This window comes from Embiotoca jacksoni, unplaced genomic scaffold (assembly GCF_022577435.1).
Source record: "Embiotoca jacksoni isolate LCO1_2020_lvr unplaced genomic scaffold, fEmbJac1.0.p SCAF_11, whole genome shotgun sequence".
Taxonomy (NCBI): domain Eukaryota; kingdom Metazoa; phylum Chordata; class Actinopteri; family Embiotocidae; genus Embiotoca; species Embiotoca jacksoni.
The window spans coordinates 9,253,341-9,273,641 of NW_027185241.1; the positions used below are offsets into that span (position 1 = coordinate 9,253,341).

The 20,301-nt window shown below is 40.1% G+C and overlaps 1 protein-coding gene across 4 annotated transcripts in view; it reads left to right on the forward strand.

Annotated features, from left to right (window-relative positions):
* fhod3b (formin homology 2 domain containing 3b) overlaps positions 1 to 20,301 on the forward strand; it is an 85,455-nt gene that overhangs the window by 5,153 nt on the left and 60,001 nt on the right. For all 4 annotated transcript variants that reach the window (XM_069142993.1, XM_069142994.1, XM_069142995.1 and 1 more), the window contains exons 2-3: positions 1,219 to 1,325; positions 8,151 to 8,215. In XM_069142993.1, the coding sequence (XP_068999094.1) occupies positions 1,219 to 1,325; positions 8,151 to 8,215 (172 nt within the window). The remainder of the gene's footprint in view (positions 1 to 1,218; positions 1,326 to 8,150; positions 8,216 to 20,301) is intronic.

Below are 20,301 nucleotides of genomic sequence, written 5' to 3' on the forward strand. Positions count from 1 at the left end.
GGGAGTGGAGGGGAGGGGAGCAGGGAGATAAGAGGCACCAGCCTGCCAAGCTTCTCCAAATCTGCATGACTTCTCCAACCTTGCACAGCTTGTCATTATAGAGCACTGACATGAGCTGATACAAACTTTCTGTGGTCCACTGCAGACTGCACAAAACCGAAAATACACTGCGCATATGGCACATTGACCCCAAAAAATAAGTTATGCTTTATGTAAAGTGTCATTGTTTTTTGGCACAAAACAAAACGTACGTGAGTGGTAGTATAGAGTGGTGATTTCAGCAATGCAAGTTTTCCGTGTTTTGCATTGTAATTATTTTGCATGTAGTTATGGAATTGTATGACTGTAATTCTGTTTTAAAAGAAAATAAAGAACCAGGGCTTTATTGTGATGATCAAGGCACACGATCTAAAACACATTGTGAGAGTGCATTTAGGGTGTGTCCAATTCCACTTTTGCTAGTTTAACCGAAGATAATCTGGGTGCCAAGTAAGGCGCCTGTTTCAAAAGGGTGGCTCTTAGTCTGCTAATTAATCATATGTGTGTTTTGGCCGTAACATGAAATAAACCAATAAAAGTGGTTGCATTTTGGCGGATTGATATTATAACAGTAGATTTTCTGAGTGGTAGGAAAGAACAATGTTGTACAGGGGAAATGGTTCTGCTTGTGCAAAGAATGAGCAGATTGTTGTACACAAAAATAATCTTTCACATTGAAATATTTGTAGTTTTAGTTTTTGTTGCATGGTGTGAGCTGCTATCTTAATAAAGTGCCCTAAAAATAACAGTAAAACACTGCGCCAATGACTTCAGATCAGATTTTTGTTGGTCAGTCGCGCAATTGTGTTCCACTGGTTTAAGATTGCAATGCATTAAAAATATCCACCTGACCACACCTCATTTTAAGACCAACCTGCCAATGGGTGCTCAGATGGGCACTAGTATATTTGCTTTTTGAACAAGGTGGGCACTGGACGGAAAAATCACAACTGCTTCGACGCTTTGCACCGGATGTAAGATGGAGCCGGTCATCATTTGTGTCACAGAAACAGCAGTTCATTCTCTGGATGTTGTGGCCATTTTTTCTAGCCGGCATATAGTTTTAGGGTTCAAATGGTATTCCAGCATCAAATCCTCTTAAATGTCTCCTGATTAACTTGATTTTAGCCATTTTCATTATACATTTATACATTTGAACTGTTTCTTCTTCCTGTTTAGCCCGATGACTGCGCCCTTCAGCTGTCCCATAATGGAAGCTACTTGGACCTGGAGTCCACCCTGGCTGAGCAGAGAGATGAACTGGAGGGATTTCAGGAGGACGGAGGGTAAGATAACAACCACCTCTGTCTCTTGTCTTTATTTTTTCCTTCACTATCACCAAACTTCCAAAGCCATAAAATGCACTTATGCAGCGCATTGAAAGGAAAAATAACATAACTGTACCAAAGGTAAAGACTGAAATATAATTAGATGCCGATATAAAAAGTTGGTCATATATTTCTTGTACTTCAAAAGGTGTTGCTGGGATGGGTGCCAGGGTAGCTCAGGCTGAAAACATAAGAGGGACTGGCACTGCTTGGCAGTGGCATCAATACAGGATACAATAATGTAATGTAAGCTAATTAAGTAACTGCAAAATGCATGCACGGCTGTCTTGATGCGTGTCGTTAAAGATGACGTAACACTTGACAGTTATGTTCCGTGCAAACACGTCATTAACCCGCTACATTGCTTGCCAGGCTCTGATTGTCCAGGAATAGATTGTTCATGTTGGTGTGGTCGATTGAGCTGTCGTCCATCAGAAATAAAAAGTGAATTATTTAAGAGTAAGTGACTTAAAAGGTTTGATTACAGCAATCTGGCTTTAAAAACACCCCAAATATTTCTCTGCTTTAACAGTCAGATGTAATCAGTTCAATATGATTACTGTTTGCTGAGAGACTTAAAAAAAATCTATTGAGATAAGACAGAACAGATACAGTATTTAAACCCTTGGCTATGGAGATACATATTGATATTCTATTTGCTATATTCCTTTGCCTAATTTGATACTATTACAGCAATTTGAATCATAATGATACCTATTTGGATCCAGGATGAATGAGTGAAACAATCCCTCTTCTGGGCCTCAGATGATTGAGCTCTGCTGCCCAAAATCTGCTCTCAGGAGGAGGTTGGATCTGCTGAAGAACTGGGGGGGGGGCTGGCTGGCTGGCGTAACTCCACCTGGGGGGCTCTCAGTTTCTAGAGTCTTTCAGCACTTTAAGATTTTAAAGGAAAAACTCTATTTAATTAAATATTAGTGACACCATCCTCAACCATCACGCAAGGACCGACTATTTTATCTGTGTATAAGTCACGACAAGCTGTTGCTAAGTTAAAGACATGTTTTGAAGTGTGTCATGTTGACATGGTGCTGAGGAGGAAGTCAGAGTTTGATATGTTCATTTTAAGTTCTATAGTGATACAAGTACTCTTTTTGTAACAGACTAAATGTCTGTGGGTTTCCAGGCATTCATTCATTCACTGTCCCTGAAAATACCTCTCAGGTCGAGTGGGAGCAATGATGTAATCTAAACCACTTGTGTTATAAACACGTCTCATGAGTAATCACCCTCATCTCAATTGACAGTTACTTTGGTGTTCTCTTTAGAACACTGAGGTAACAACAGTTGTTCGCCCTCAACCACTGTAGTTTTGTGATTGTTATGCTCAAAATGGCATGACTTCGCAGCGACTTTTCTAAGAAATATTTCGATTATTTTTTTTTTTTTTTTTAAGTACTACCTAATAATAAAACAGTATAATAACTTCGTAACTGGTGTTCTACACATCGTAGAAATAGCAATAAATATTTTGGTTCAAAGGGTTCAAGTCTTTAAAAAGCTTTAAAAATAATACTGAGTCAAAAAAGTGGCCTAGATTTACAAAACAGCCTGTGACTGTAATATAGAATACAAAAGCTACATCTCCTGTAGGACAAAAAGTGTTTTAAATGCTTTTTGAAAAAAAAGTGCAATGTCTTACAACTTTACGACAAGATACAATTCGTGTCTTTTATCACATACTGTATAATAAGACTGATGCAGGAAAGTGCGGCGATTGTTTGCCTAATTCTCAACTATGCCACTTCCTGTTTTGCCATTTTTTTTCTCTGTCAACCAGCATGTGGTTTGTTTTGATAATGATGAGATGTTGAATAGCCGTGCTGACTGTAAATGAGGAGTTTATTTTTTGATAAAACAAGTTTTGCTTGGGAAGGCTTACTTTGTGCCATAATGCCTTCGGCAGAGCTTCTATTGGATGTGGAAAAATCTAGGGAATTTTGTAAAATTTCAAACTGACAAATAATGCAGAGACTGACTGAATTTGCATTAGTTATTGTGATTTAAAGATCATGATTTACTGGAGGGATTGATATGTAGCTAGATGATACTTTTTCTTGATATAACTCCTGAACTCTAAAGGAAGAAAAGAGCATTTAAAATCTCAAATTGTGTTTCATGCACTTTCTGTCGCATTCACTTTATTGGCTCCATATATGTTTTCCTCATACTCCGGAGTATATTGATATATCATTCATGTGCCGCCCACTTTAGATGATCACAAACCAAAGGTTGGCATGAGAGTTCCTGGTCAGCTGGACCGCAAACATGTATGCATTTATTTGTCTAACTTGGAATTCATAAGCTGCACTCTGGCTTGGTGTTTCTATTGGCCATTGAGAGTGCTGTCCTTTCCCAGTTCCAGCTGAAATTGTTAGGAGCTTATGGGGGACTATTGAAAGCTGTGAGGTGAAAGTGGTCCACTTCTTCTCTCGACAGAGAGAGAGCTTGCCAGTGCCTGTGTGGTGCCAGCTGGCACGGGCTGGTATGGATGTGTGTCATTAAAACCACACAGTGTTGTCTGAGGAGGCTGGGGGTGAAGGTGGTTAGCCAATTATTTTGTAAAAAAAAAAAAAAAAAAAAAAAAAATAGGGCAGTTCTGCTTGCTGGCTTTTTATGGTGCTGATGTGCCCAGTATCACATCCCCCACTGCTCAGTGTTGTTGAATTGATGGTTATTGAGCTAATAAAAGGTCTGATGAGGAATTTCACATTTACTTGTTCCAATTTATTTCATTTTTCATTCTGTTTTTACTGCATACGATCTATCAACAGCCGTGTCGGAGCTCCAAAACATTTAACCTACAGAAAAGGTTTGATACATTTTTCTTTTTTTTTTTAACTCAAAGAAAACCCTCGCACCAACTCCAGTTAACAAGCAAAATGATGCTTTCATATGCTTTCACTATTTTTTTATGAGGCCAAGCCGCCTACCCCTTGGAAAGAGAGCAGTACAATATTCCTGTGCTGCCTGAGTTCCTGAACTCTCCTGATCACTGGCAATTGAATCCATCTGTAATTGATATTAATGACAGGTTACATTCCTGAGGCGCCTGTGTCATACCTAGTGTCTTTACAATCAGATTAAAGTATGATCCTCTGACAGAGTGCCGCAGAGCCAGGAGATATCCATGTCACGGGAGCTTAAGGGCCATAATCACTTCCACACCGTGTTATGAAGCTCAGCTATGGGAGATTGTGACTCGTAAATCCCCCGTCCCATCACTGATATGGCCTCACTTCAGGTTGTAAACTGACCATGTAGCCCAAACATGTGCTCAAACATTGATCTGCACCTTTTGAGGTGGTCTGCGTCGTCATTGAGGTTTCAAGCTATGATAGATTGAATCACATACACACAATGTCCTGCATTTGTAGCCCTGAGAAAGCGGGACATTGTTAGGATCAGATGGCCTGGCGTGTGCGTATAGACATTTATAGCCCTCAGAATATTTTAGTGGATAACATGAATTAAAGAGTGGGAGCCTGTTGTAGCATTTCAGTGGAACTTGGTTATAATATTGCAGGAAAAATGTATTGAACTTGTGTGGAGTTATGTATTCAGCTTTTTTGCTCATATGTGACATTGATTGTCATATGATTAGTGAAGATATAAAAGTCCTCAAAGGGACATATTCCGTGGCTTCTCTTGAACATCAAGTGCTGTTATTGACTGCACAATTGATTCAGCATGTGAACATTTTCAGCATTTCACTTCTGAGCATTTCACTGCCCTTGTACATATAATTTATATTAGAAAACCAACAATTTTATGCTGAAAATGCTCTTCCTAGTTTTATTGAGTGTTTTTGATGTGTTTGATAACCATTTAAGAGTGAGGCATATTAAAATCCAACTGCTCTTGCTCTGTAGGCCTCAACTATTCAGCCTTTTCTCATCATATCCTTTCATCTCTCTTAGGACAGCTTTGCTTTCATTATTTAAATTTTTTTCTGACCCACTTGGACATTGTTTCGTAGACGCTCGCAGCACACAAGATTTTCATTTGAAGGGAAAAAAGTGCATTTGAAGAGAACCAGAGGAATTGTCAAACACAGAACAACTTAAACTTCAAGGAGGGAAATAAAACACCAGTTGTCCCCTCTGTGTTTGCAGTTAAAGGGTATTATTAACAGACCGGAGCAGCTTGGTGATCCTTTAGTGTTTATGCCTATGTGGTTGTGTGTATATATGTGCATGTGTGGGTATTAGACTTGGTAAATGGTTAGTGAAGCAGCTCTGAGAGAATTGGACCTTGTCAATAATCTGAGCCCCCACCTGGCATACTTCAGGCTCTGGAGGTCCTCCTATAGACATTGATGCAGGGGTGTCCAAGAGGTGCTGAGTCAGTAGACCTCTGTGGGGCCTTCATGTCTGGCATTAATTGGCCTTTGAGGGGAAATACTGGCTTTACTCTATTCCAAGTATGCGTATGCACTTTCTGTGGGTACACATTTAGTATTGTTTTATAAACAGGGCCAGTAATGCTCCCTCAGATAAAGCCAGAGAGCAGGGAGCTGGCAGGCATCCACTGGTCCAGTTGCTGCTGCTGCTGCTGCTCTGTACAACACAGCAGTGAAGGGCGACGAATAGAAAATACAATAATGCAGCACATATAATCACCAGGTACATTTGTTCTCTCCGCAGCTGCATTCCTGTGTGTAACATTCGATAGGCAAAATGATGATGATGAAGATCAGATTTATGCTATTGAGAAAATGTTTATTGTGCACTCCCCCTTTCAATGTTCAGACTAAAGAAACATGTGCACATGTTTTTATTTAATCTTTTATAGAGCAATCAACTTGTGACTATTTGCCTTGGGTAATGGTCAGGTATGATGTAAGTAGGAAGTCATTGTTTAAGGTAGAGGTCACATTCATTCATTTCATGAGATTATAAAAGCAAAGTATTTCACAATTATGTTGGACATGATGAATTGGGTTTAATTTGACCTTGGCTTAAGTTTATTATGCAGTACCATCGCTGGAAGAAACCAGAACATTCTGGCACAGAGGAACATACCGACCAAGAGAGGACCAAGGAATTCAGTCGGTATTATGTGCCAGCATGATGCCAATTTGTTATTTGGCTGACATTCCTTGAAGTTCTGATTGTTTCTGTAATTTCAGGCTCCACTTTTTATGGGCCTGAAGCACTGTCTGTGGGAGTGTCCAATTGTCATGTTTAATTGCCGAGGGGGGTCTGAAAACCTCAATTCTATTCCATGCACGTTTGTTTAATTTGATAATGAGTATGTTGGCCTGCGTTGCCTCAGGTCTTGGTTAAGCACAGGGATACTGTTGCAGCGAAGCAGACAGAAAGCAGACATTCGTGACAAAATGGCTCTAGTTACCTATTTGCCTCGACAGCATCACAGAGGATTAAGTTCCTGTTGGCTGTCTCGTCTCCTTAGTGAAGGTTCATGTTGACAGATGTTGCTCCTGTGTCGCCTCAGCTTGTTGCTGGATATTATAACGTATTATAAACAGTGAGCATAAACTGACTTCTCCTGCTACGTAGTCTGTTTGTGTGCTTATCGGCGCTGTCTCCCACTTGCTGGTGGTCGGGACAGGAGAGATGTCAGCATGTCTGTGTCGGTGTGTGGAGCCGTTATGCAGTAACGCTGCTTGTTTGTGGCCTCCCGTGCTGATAGTTTTTTTTTTTTTTTTTTCCTCTTTCTGTCAGACTGCTGCCTGATGGTCACTAACAATGACAGTCTGCTGCTGGCGCTCCGCCGGTTTGAACAATCACACAACCTTTGTGCAGGCGGCATAAAAGCCCATTTGTCAGTGAGCCGAATTAGGAAGGGTAGTGTGTGTGTGTGTGTGTGTGTGGGGGGGGGGGGGTGTTGTGCAACTCTACCTGCTGTGCTCTTGTCTACATTTGTGTCTACTTGGTTTGTTTGTATGTTTCCTCGGCTAGTTGGGAGGTGAAAGGCCCGAACTGGGATCCAAAAACAAAAGGCTGGCACACATAAGCAAAATTTAAAACACAGGACAACTACAACCCCCAACTCTTTGAGAATATTACTGAAAGTAGTGATTATGTACTGCATGTAACATGTTTAATGAGTGAGTTTGGGAGTGCCACAGGCAGGGAAGACAAACCTGGAAAGTATTGAGAAATAGACTCACACATCCATGGATTAGGTATTTTCATGTTTGTTTGTTTGTTTTTTGACACTAAATAAACATTAATTCAAGACTTATACTCTAAAACAGGAACTTTTACAGACTTCAGATTTTACACACATACACATTAGAGAGTGTGCCTCAAAGTAGGCAAATTATCTTTAGTAAGAATACAAACTGCGCTGTTCTCACATTCACTTTCACGACTGAATAGAATCAGGGTTCATTGTTGTTGTCTTTTGTTTTGGGGTGTCTTTCAGACATTGTAAGTACTTGACAGGATGGTGATAGGGTCTTAGCATATCTCCATTAACACAGGAGGCGGAGCTGACCTCTGAGCCGCTCCCATCCTTCATTTTCACCTATGAAGACCTTTCCCCTGTTCTGTTCCCTGCTAGATTTGGATACAACTAAATGGTATAATTTGCTGAAAAAATACTTTAGTTTGAAGATCATTTGTCACCTTTGAACAGACAATCATTCTGTTTTTTTAATTTTTTTATCCTGATACAGCTGTGTTTGTCTATTAAGCCTATACACAAATAAAAATAAAAACAATTATAAATTATCATAATGGTCCTAATATCCTCATAACATGTTCATTTCTCTCCATTTCTCTTTTTTCTTCATAGGAGAGGCAAGAAGCACGGCATTATTCTTCGAACACAGCTATCAGTCAGAGTTCATGCTTGCATTGGTGAGTAATAAATTGTACTGTTCTCCTCACTGTATATTTGTCTCCTCTCACGCTATTGATGGTTCATTTATCTTCCTCAATCTATATCAGAAGTGAGGTGAGCTTTAATTACCTCTATCAGTAGTAGACTTTTTTTAGTTTTGTGCTTGTTAAACTCGCACAGTGGCAATTGCAGGAAGGAGCCAAGAATCTTGATTTGAGTGACAATTAACAGCATTTCAACAACACGTTGCAAACAGAGCAACATTTTATGTTTTCAGAGTTACTGTTTTCTGTCACCTTGTTTAATTGGGCCTCCTGGTGTCCTTGAGTAATGTGTGGGAATTAGCACAAAGGGCTGAGTGAAAACATATGCAAACGTGTGCACTCAGCACGCGTGCAGACACGTATACACACAATGTGTTCCAGAAGTTGGCTTTTAATTGAGGATGCCTAAGCTTTTACTAACTGCAATGTACTCTGTCAGATTTTGGTTTAATTACTCAGGCTCCCTTTTTCTGCATCGTTGTGGAAAGATGCAACTGATAAGTAGCTGTTGTTTGTTTTGCTCCCTTGTTCAATGCATGTTTAATTTAAGAAATTAATACAGAAGCCTTTAAAACAGTAGGGTTGTTTCCAAAGAGCATTATGGTTGTCAGCAGCAGAACATGGAGGAGCACATATTCTCTCGTGAAGACGCCCGCATGGTCCTCCCTCTACATGCTTCAAGTGAAAACATAACCCAATTTCTGCAAAGATTAGGCTGTAAATTGTCATATTTTAAATTTGGTTGTTTTTCCTGTAGTGCTTTAGAGTAAACCAAATTCACGGATAATTTTTCATTGAACTTCAGTCAGCATGATCTGAAAACTGTCTCTGATAGTCCTCTGGTTATTTATTGTACCTGCTAATCTATGACGTGTAATGGAAAAGTTTGGAAACTCCAGTGGAGATTGTTCTGCGATGACGGCTCATTAAAGTATTGGTGAGACACACGAGGAATGAGAAAGATGGCTTTTGCTTGAACTTTGTGAGGTCAAGTTTGCACATGTTGATTACAAAGAAAACTTCTCTTGAATGCTTTTGACACTGTAATTATGTAATTGATACAGTAAACCTATTGTATATAATTTCATACATTGCTAAATTTATGTTGTTGATAATATTGTTAGGAGATACTCTCTGATTGGCTGGTGTAACGGGGGGGTCACATGTTTAACATGGCTGTACTTGTGAATATTTTGCTGAACACTACTCTGAAGTGGCTTTACATTATTGTCTTCTCCTGCTGGTGCTCGGCTCAGCTTAGTGGAGCCTGGGGAGTAGCAGACAGACTTGCTGCTCTTCTCTAAGTGGATGATCACCCTCTTTTTCTCTAAGTAGACAGCCACCTGTTGCTCTTCTCCAGTCCCCCCCTCAGTGAGTGCCTGTGTGGCTAGCTGATTTGTTTCCCCTAGCTGCGGTGGTCACCCTTTACTGTGACTTGTGCAGACATTTGAGCCAAATTTTATCTGACTAGTGAGCTTACCTTGTAGCCCCATGAGTTACTGGGAATTACTGGGTGATTTTCCTGCTTCGCATAGGAGATTATTCGTTAGTCTTCCAAAGACAAATGGCATGGTATTCTTTAGACTGTGCACTTGCTCTGTGTTAAGGAACTAAAGATTTCTCTGAGACCACAGTGTCCCCAAAGAAGATTCCCCATTGCTGTCAGTGACTCTGTATCTTTTGCTGGGGATACTCTTTTGTCTTTCTATGATGAGAGATGTTATGTATTGAAAAGAAAGCTGCCCTTTTGTTCCAATAAATTGCCTTTTGGAGAAGGGCCAGTAAAAAAAATGTACAGAGGCGTCAGAGTGACTTTAACACTAAGAGTGAGTGCTAGATTAGCACACCCACGTTGTTTATCCCAGAGGCCCCCTCCATGAACGTGACTGATGAGTTGGTAACAACTGTGTGTATTGTAATCTGTGTTATTAACACTATTTTGTGGAAAAGCCATTGCGTGTATTTCCATTTTTAATTAAGTAGTATATCTCTTTGTTGATATTATCTGGTTTTCTGGGTTTCTCCAGATTTACACATCACAGGGCAGACTTCCTGTGTGTGTGTGTGTGTGTGTGTGTGTGCGTGCGTGCGTGCGTGCGTGCGTGCGTGCGTGCGTGCGTGCGTGTGTCAGTACTCCAGTGTGCATGTGTCATGAACCACAGCAAGGCCTAATCCAAGCATCCGTAATCATAGTCATTAGCACTCACATGCATATGTCTCTGCCGGGACGAGACAGAAATGTATGCCACAAAGAGGAGGAAGGAAATGTCTCACCCAAAGAGCTAATGGTTTATTAAACTGCTTTTTAGCAATCCAGCTCTGGCACAGCAATTTGTTGTAATCATAAAATGGGTTAGTCCAGAGTCTCTGTATACTAAAAGTGCCTACCTCATACACACAAAGTTTTATCTCAGGGTATTCTGCACAGCATGCAGCTTAATTATCTTCTATAACTACTAACTTCTAGTGCAAATGAAGCCCTAATGGCACTTATTAACATTTAAGGTGAGAGTGGCTTCCAGTATGAGGCTGTCCCACTCTGGTCTGGGCAATATGAAGCTGCAAGTTATTGATCTGTGCATTAGTTCTTTAAAGGTGAACAAACGAAAATGACTTTTAAATGGATATGTTTTTTTTCCACTAGTAACCAGTAGTGGTGTTGGTTTGATCTTTGTTTCTGTATGGTCAGCACAACAGCTCGGGATTTAGAAAATAAACTCATCCCTCTCTCTGCGTGTTAGCATTTGCCACAGGCTGTTTAAATTGTTGGGCTGTTGTTATTGTCGGTGGACTAGATGTGGTATCGAGAGCCTGATTAAAGCAGTCTCGTGCTTATTTTAGTATTGTTTGCGAGTACAGTAGGTCCTCTTTTTATGTGCATTTTCTGAAGCTGCCTGAGTTGCCGTGATGTGATAGTATGTAGACTGAAGACGGAGACAGACTGTAGAGTGGGCCGCAGAATGTTTAAATGAGGATACCAAGTTAACAATGATCAAATATCACATGTGCTTTGTAATCATAAGCAGCTCTCGCAAAGTAAAGAAATAAGACCCCAAATGAGCTTCTCTTGAGTTCATATATGGTCAGAAGCTGCTCCTCTGGCAGCTAATGACATTTATGCAATGCTAAACTAATATTTGATGCGGTGAAGCTATCAACTGCAATCCAGAACATTCTCATTGATCCCCCAGAAAATGATGTTGCCACAGTCATATTTGTACAAATCATTTTATATGGAGCCAGCTGTACTCCAGTCAGACACCACAAATTAGAGTGGGTGGTACAAACTTCTTAACTTCTTCTTTTTTTTTTTTTTAAATTAGCAAGTACTTATTATTATCAGAAGTAAAAATCATCCATCTGAAAGCTGGAATTTGTTGGTAGTCCCCTTTAAGAGCAGGTTCATCTCTCAACACACTGATCCCATCTGAGGAATGACAGCTGTAATCAGAGGTGACACATTCTTACTGGATTATCTGCCTCGTCTTTTACAACCTCTTATAATCTGGGCTCGGGCCATGATTCATCGTGACCGCTCTGTTGACTTGTGTTTTTCTTTCATGCTATAATTTTTGTCAAATTGGTAGTTTTGATCTTCAGGTTGACAACTGCAAACTCTGTGGTTGTTAAAATGGAAGACAATGAGCAGTACATTTTCTACAATTATCTCTCTGCAAACCATGTTGGAAGATTAGTTCCTGGCAGCTAACAATATAGCTGCATGGAAATATACACTACAGAGTGTGGGCTTTTTCAATGTTTGTTTATCTAATGAATGCGTTATTGCGTTATGTGTCTTTGTGTGTAGGATGTCAGCACATTGACTTTAAATGATAAGATCACCTGCGGGTTATTGCGGTGCTCTCAAACACGGTGCTTACCTTTTCCACGCACTCTGCCAGGTTCGTACTAAGCCATAAGCACGTTTGTGCACACACATAAAAAAACAGTTCCAGTAATTAAACTGCCTATTAAAGGTTGAGATCAGCTTGAAATGTCTGCTATCATTTTGTAAAGAGCCAAAGGCTTTAATTACGGTCATAGATGCAGCTTTGCACTCGGTTAACATTATTATTTCAGGTAATATAAAGCAAATATATCGATGCATTTATTTGGCTTCATCATGGGACTGAGTGTCGTTCAAAAATTGTAATTACTCATACTGACACTTTAACGTCAATACTGGTTACGGAACGCTACTTTTTTTCAATACCAAACCAAATTATATTACCCACAATGCTGCAAATTGTTATTTTCCATGCAGTTTGAGTAGGATATTGTAATCCAGGTCGTTTTCTATAGGTTTAATTCTATCTGGTAAACATTTTACATGTAAACTATTAGCGATTTGAGACCGTGAAGGTGATGCAGCGCTATGTAAGTGTAGATCATTTATCTCTCAATACTACAATTTACTGAAGTTCCTTAAACTTCTCACATACGATCTGAAGATTCAAACTAGCCGACTGCACGCAAACAAGTCTCCAGTTACTGCAGCTCACGCAACTCAGACAGGTGTGTGGCCAAAATTTTGTTTGAAAAGAGTGAAATAAGGCCTCGCAAAAGTGATGTGGTTCAAAACTTAAATATTTGACTGTGTATGTGGCCTACGAATCAAAATTTTGTGACGAATGACAAGTCATTTCAGTTGGTGCCATAAAAGTATTAAAGTTTGCTACTCAGCCTTACTTTCCTATCTACTTTGGATTAGTCTCTGTCAGTGTATGCATATACAGATGATCCACAGAATCACATCGCACTTTGGAGTCACATTAAAGCAATAAAATCAAATATCCAGTCACAGTTGTACGACTGGGGTGTGCCAAGCAAGAGGGGAATAATTAAAAACACATATCACGTGGCACTTGTGGGACACGGAGAAAGATCAAATGGACTTGAAGACACCCCAAAATGGGATCGTGGGCTTAGAGTCTCCCCGAGAGGCCAAGCTAAACAAGACTGGGCCAAAGAAGAGAAATCTGAGGCAGTAAACAAGAAGAGTGAGAGGAAGAGGTTTGGCCCTTCAAATCACAGTTGATAGCAAAACTAGATCATTAGAAGGCTTGATGGTGTCACTCAACTCACACTTTAGCTCTATCTGCTTTTTTTATATAGTCTTTCTGTGTGATCATGAGCCCAGCAGCCACATGTAGTGAGATAACACCATAGCTTAGATTAATGTGTAATTTATGCACAACAGTGCAGTACAATGCTTCCCTTCATTTGCTACTTTATCTCTATGAGTTTGCTACTAAAAATGCAACATTTTCCTTTTTTTTTGGTCTGATTAAATCTAATTGCGGGCTCTTTTTTTTTGGAGATTTGCTTCACATACTGTACAAAGCTGCAGACTACTATAACATTAATTCAAATAAGCACACTCATATGCTCATATCCACTACTCATTCAAAGGCATGCACATATTAAGAAGCCATCTGTTTCTAGTTGTAAGGCCCCTCAGCGCTGCTCCTCACCCATCCCGAAAAGAAGGGAGCTGTCTCCATGTTCATCCACGAGGGGAGTATTTTTTATTTTTTGCCGTGTTTGCATGACTGAGGCAGGAGTGTGAGTGTGCAGTCTGACCAGTGGACAAAAGCGAATCCCTGTGGAGAACAAGGAAAACCTAATTATTGCATTTCAGTGCAGTAAATTATATTTTATCTCTTTTATTTGTCTCCTTTCTCTTCTGGCAATAAGCCAACCTCTTGTCAGAAAAACAGATGATGGATAGGTCGAAATTGGTACAACTAATAACAGAATGGGGCTTTTCAAAGAGGCGCATCATGATGCATTAGGCGGAGGGCTAAGAGTGGATGGCTAAGAGTGGATGGCATGTGAAGCGGACCACTCTGAGGTTCACCACTGGTGGGAGACTGCAGCAGTCCTTGTTGAAGTGGACAGGTGTGTAACCTCAGTGACCACAGACTTTAAACAACTGACTGTGGGCAGCAAGGAAAATTTGGAATAAATCTTGGATTTAGTTTTTTGCATGAACCAACATCCATTTGTTGTCCGCACAGAATTGTTTGTTTGTATTTTTGCAGGGGTCTATTGTGGTCTAGAGCTGAGGTTTGAGGTGCCTCTGCACAGCCTGTGTTCACCCTCGCTCTGTGTACTTAGATAGAGGACAAGAAAGAGCAGACTGAGAAAACTCATACATAAATTGTTCTCTGTATTTATCTGAATGATTTAATTGACACAATTAAATCCTGTTACAGTGGGTAAAATAAGTATTGAACACGTCACTATTATTCTCAGTAAATATATTTCCAAAGGTGCTATTGACGTGACATTTTCACCAGATGTTGGTAACAACCCGAGTAAGCCATACATAGAAAGAAACCAAAACAAATTAATTCAGAAATTAAGTTACATGTAATAATGTGAAATGACACAGGGAAACAGTATTGAACACGCTTCCTGATATTTATTTAAAACTTTGTAACAAAAGCCTTTGTTGGTAATGACAGCTTCAAGACGCCTCCTGTATGGAGAAACCAGTTGTATTCATTGCTCAGGTGTGATTTTGGCCAATTCTTCCACACAAACAGTCTTCAAATCTTAAAGGTTTCGTGGGCCTCTTCTATGAACTTTGATCTTCAGCTCTTTCCATAGATTTTCAATTGGATTCAAGTCAGGTGATTGGCTGGGCCATTCTAGCAGCTTTATTTTCTTTCTTTGAAACCAATTGAGAGTTTCCTTGGCTGTGTGTTTGGGATCATTGTCTTTCTGAAATGTCCACCATCGTTTCATCTTCATCATCCTGGTAGATGGCAGCAGATTTTTTACCAAGAATGTCTTGGTACATTTTTCCAGTTCATCCTTCCTTCAATTATGTGAAGTTTTCCAGTACCGTATGCTGAAAAGCAGCCCGACACCATGATGTTCCCACCTCCAAACTTCACTGTTGGTTCTGGTGTTTTTAGGGTGATATGCAGTGCCATTTGTCCTCCAAACATGGTGTGCGTTATGGCATCCAAAGAGTTCAATTTTGCTCTCATCTGACCAGACTATATTCTCCCACTATTTCACAGGCTTGTCCAAATGTTGTGCAACAAACTTTAAACGAGCTTCAACATGCTTTTTCTTCAGCAATGGAGTCTTGCGTGGTGAGCGTGCATACAGGCCGCGGCGGTTAAGTGCATTACTTATTGTTTTCTTTGAAACAATTGTACCTGCTAATTCCAGGTCTTTCTGAAGCTCTCCATGAGTGGTCCTTGGCTCTTGGACAACTCTTCTGCTAATTCTTTTCACTCCTCTGTCAGAAATCTTGCGAGGAACACCTGGTCGTGGCCAGTTTATGGTGAAATGATGTTCTTTCCACTTCCTGATTATGGCCCCATTAGTGCTCACTGGAACATTCAGAAGTTTTGAAATGTGTCTGTAACCAATGCCATCAGTACGTTTTGCAACAATAAGGCTGCAAGGTCTTGAGAGAGCTCTTTGCTTTTACCCATCATGAGATGTTTCTTGTGTGACACCTTGGTAATGAGACACCTTTTTATAGGCCATCAGTTGGGACTGAACCAGCTGATATTAATTTGCACTGACAAGAGGCTGGATTGTTTTCTATTTACTGATAGATTTCAGCGTGTTTCAGCGTGTTGACGTACACCACCATATATCATCTGTCCCTGAAATTTTAGCAGTTTCAGATGGTGTTTAATTCATCATCTCTGTCACATTTGAGACTTGAGTTTGAGGTTATGATATATGGCAGGAAGGATCTGCGTGTCAGTATTTACTAGAAAAAAAACAAAAAACCCTGACCTTTACCTCAGTACCACACTGGCCTTCAGCCAAATCCTAGTGTGCCATGGAATTCATCTCACATCCTCCCTCGCATGTCATGCTGGCTCCTTTTCTTTCCCTCAGCTTTGATGTCACTTTCTTTGTAAGCAAACGTCTCTTTCCCCTGCATCTATCAAGAGAATATGAGAAATGCTTAAGCGAGCCAAAACACCTCACATTTTCTCTGTTTGTCGTTACAGTAACTGTCACTCATCCACTGTTGTATGAAACACAGTTGTTATTTCTTCTCTCACCTTGGTTTAAGTAGTGTTGCCACAGCTGGGTAACTCTGAACCATTTACCAGTGCTGGTTTGTTTAAAGGGGGATTTATTGGATTTTTGTCACATTCATGTGCTGAGATTGATTTCGTTTTTAAGCTGACATCTGCTGGAAAAATTGCATCTGAGTTTAGACGGATGTGACAGTCATTTTTGCATAATACGAGTTTGGACACTGGACTCGAAATGTCCCTCATTAAAGTGGTGGAGGTTTGCTGTTTTGGTCTGGTGAGATTAGCACCATTGTGGGAGAATATGTGACAGCCACTGACAAGGTGTGATCAAAAAGTTATGAGACTGCACCTAAAATAACAAAACTGCACCTGATTACATCTAGCCGGCATTCCCTTCATGTTGTCCTCTTGTGTATCGCTACACTGCTCCCAGTGCTCTTGCAAAGCGTGGAACGTTCCCTGGAAGTCCTGGTCTGTAAGTGTATTAAGCACCATCTGTGATTCGCTCTGAATCTCCTGCAAAGTGTCAAAAGGGTGAACAGAGAGAAGTCACCGAATCCAGCAAGTAGGGGTGTTGAAGAGCAACGATTGGGTTGTATCGGGGCAAGAAACTCACCTGTTTTCAATGCATGTTGTCATGTTGAGGAACCCATAAGCCATCGCGCTGTAGACGAGGCGGAATGTTTTGCCTCAGAACAGAGCTGAACTCGGTGTTGACGGTCTGACCCTGAAAGATGAATTCACAGTGCTTCTAAATGTCCAAGAAAAAGCACACCCGGTTGTGCTCCTGGCGTGACGTGTCTTCTTCGGGCTCGGACAGTGATGTTCTGACCCTCTTGAGACGTGAATGCCACACACACCTCGCCCAGCTCATTGCTTCATTGCCGTAAGCTTTCCGGAGCATTTCAATGGTCTCTGTTGATGGCTTTCAGACTTTGACACAACATTTTTATGTGCAATATCTGCTTAAGTTTCAGGTCTGAGGTGAAAGGGCAAATGTGCACATACCAGTGGTCACAGTAAAGTGTGTAACTTAGTTGCTGATGTTGATCAGGCTTTCTGGACCCTTTCAACAACCAAAGATCTTTACCATCACTGGTGGCTGTCATGTTGTGTGGAACAGTAGTATCTCCTTCATTCTGCCTTTCCATCTCCCTGTTTTATTATCCTCTCAATCCCTGGGCACACACTGACTTTATGACTAGACGATGATGATTATGGAGTCACAGGAACCTGACAGATTTTATGTTTCTGTTTTATCAGGTTAATAGTAGCTATTTTATTTCATTGAGCAAGGCAGATTAACAGTGTCCTTTTATTTTTTTATTTTATTTTATTTTTTTTATCTCTCCATGACTCGAGCTGTGCTCGAGCTCTGAACACCTGCAGCTTCCCATGTTTCACTTTGTGTTGTGGTAACTGGCTGCAGGCCAACAAAAACTTCATGCATATTCATTGTGAGTTATTTGGCTAAGGCAGAAAGTATGTGGCGTTTCGTGGTGATGTGTTAAGGATTTGAAATCTGTCCACTCATGTTCTGGTTCACAACAGTGTAACCACCCAGACATAGAGGCATGATACGCAGCTGTGGAATGATTAAGGATATCGTCGACCATATTTTGATCCACTGTAAATATTAGCCATGCTGTCAGGTATCTGTCTCTCTTTATCATCTTCAAACATGTTCAAGGCCAAGTAACAGCTACAGTTGTTATTTTGAGAGCTGATGTAAGCTCAATACAGGCCAGAGGAGGGATAAGTAATATTTATATTGTAGAGCCTTTAATGAAACATAATATCCTTCTCACTGTGAACCCTACAACAAGTCATTTTCTATTGAGTTTATACTGAACAATGCTGTGAATGGGGGCAGATTTATGAGTTCTGTAAAATGTAAAAAAATAATAATCTGGATTTGGATTTGATACAAATATAACGGGTACAAAAAGTTAACATTGAAATATTTTATAGATACAAAATTACACTTCTCTAGAGAATCACAATATATGTATGATATGATGATCAAACTCAAAGTAAATAGAATAAGTCAAAACAACATAAGTACCTTCAGTGTTCGTATTTAGGACTGAAATACTCTCACCTCCATTCCAGGCGTTGTTGGGTGATTGGAGATCCCAGTTGGAATAAAGAGCTCAAGCACCAGGAGAATCTCCTCTTGCAGCCCACCCATGGCTCTCAAGGGGACCACTCGTAGTGGCCTTAGCAGGAGAAGACTGGACAACCTTTGTTACATTCTTCAAAGCAGAAGAAAAGAACCATAGATAGAGGAAAAAAAAAGAGAAAGGCCCCAATGCCTTGTGTGAATTTGGCCAAAAGCCTACTTTATCGTTTCAGGCATGTAGGGCAGTTGACATGGCTCCATGTGAACTGCAGGTTACAAGAGGATTCAAAGTGTCTGCATGTTGCACATGGCGGTGAAGCTTCTTACAAATGCAGGGCACTCATGCAATTATATGAACATGACTCAAAAAAGCTTTTATGACTTCTAATGGAGAGGGAAGTGAAGGAATTTGCAAGTTGAGTGTTCTTAAATTTTAACAATAGATTGTTAAATTTTGTGGCGGAAACAATCTGTCCTAATTACATTTGAATAAACGGCCTACCCGATCTGCCTCTGTGGTGAGAAAAAAATAATTATTGTCTGCTTTTGCTTTGTCTGCGTTTTAAAAAGGAGTGAAAATCTTGATTGGTATAAACCATAAGTGATGTTTCCTGACGCTGCGAGGAAAGCGAGCCATGTTTACATCACTATTGTGGTCAAAGCTGTGTAAAGTTAAGTCTCATCTTTCAGTGGATATGTCAGACATTGTTGTGATCCATTCAGATGTGTTGTACGGTGGGTTTTCTCAGTGGTCACTGAAGGATCATTGAACACACAAAGCTCTAAAATGTTTTGCTTAGGCTTCTTGTTTATGAGATAAAAGCCTCAATATAAGCCTTTAATCTCTGTGTTTGGAAATGTAAAAAATGAATCTCTCCCAGTGTCTGAACCTCAGAATTTAATGACATCAGTGGCTGTTCTTTCTGCTCGTTTCTTCTTGTTCTGTTATGAATGCCTTTTGTATTAGCGAGATTCAGCACAAAGCTAAGAGAGACTGTATCGGGTTTCATTTAGAATTTGCTGTTCCCAGACACGCAGATAAAAAACAAGAGGTGAACACAATATGTTAACATCTGTTTGTTAAACAAAATAGATTGCCGTATCCATTTTTGCATTATGTTATCTTTCTTTTCTTATTTTGGTTTTTATTTTCAGTGGAGAGGCTTAGGGACTAAACAGCACACCACTGAAACACAAAGTACCTCAATCAGCAGTTTCCCAACACAGATTCAACAAATGTTACACAAAGGTTTTAGAAAAGAAGCATCACATGATTGTACAGGTGTTACTGTTGTCACTCCCTTCATCTGTACAAAGGAATGCATAAGAAATGGTACATAAAGAAGTTAAACAAATAAATAATGTGTAGGTCATTATCTGTCACCCAATGAAGTAAAACAATGGTGATTGAGCATACAGCCTCTGATTGAAGTCCTCAAATTTACAGTAATAGGAACTCTCCAACTCTATAGCAGTTTGGCAGAAGAGTGTTCACAAGTTGAAGCTCAATGACAGTAAGAGATGGGCGAGTAATATTATTTAAGGTCAGTGCATTAAGTCAGATGAGCTAATACAAAGGACAACAACTAAAGCATGCACCAGTGACATATAAAGGAACATTTGCTGAGTGGTCTCACCACTATTCTTAAATCTACTATACACTGAAAGGTCACTATCAAATCCAGACTGTCTGCTGACAACCATTAAACATAATGCGGCATCTATAATGTATAATGGTCAGTAGAGGCAATATTAACTGTGCGTAACTCACCCGTTTGTTGACATGAGGACACTCCAGCAGGCCCTGGGAAAAGTGGTAGCCATGCACTACTGATATTTTTAAATCAAAACACAATCAGTGCTTTTAAATTATGCAAAAAGTAAAGTTATTATTGTAGGCGGTAAGTCACTTT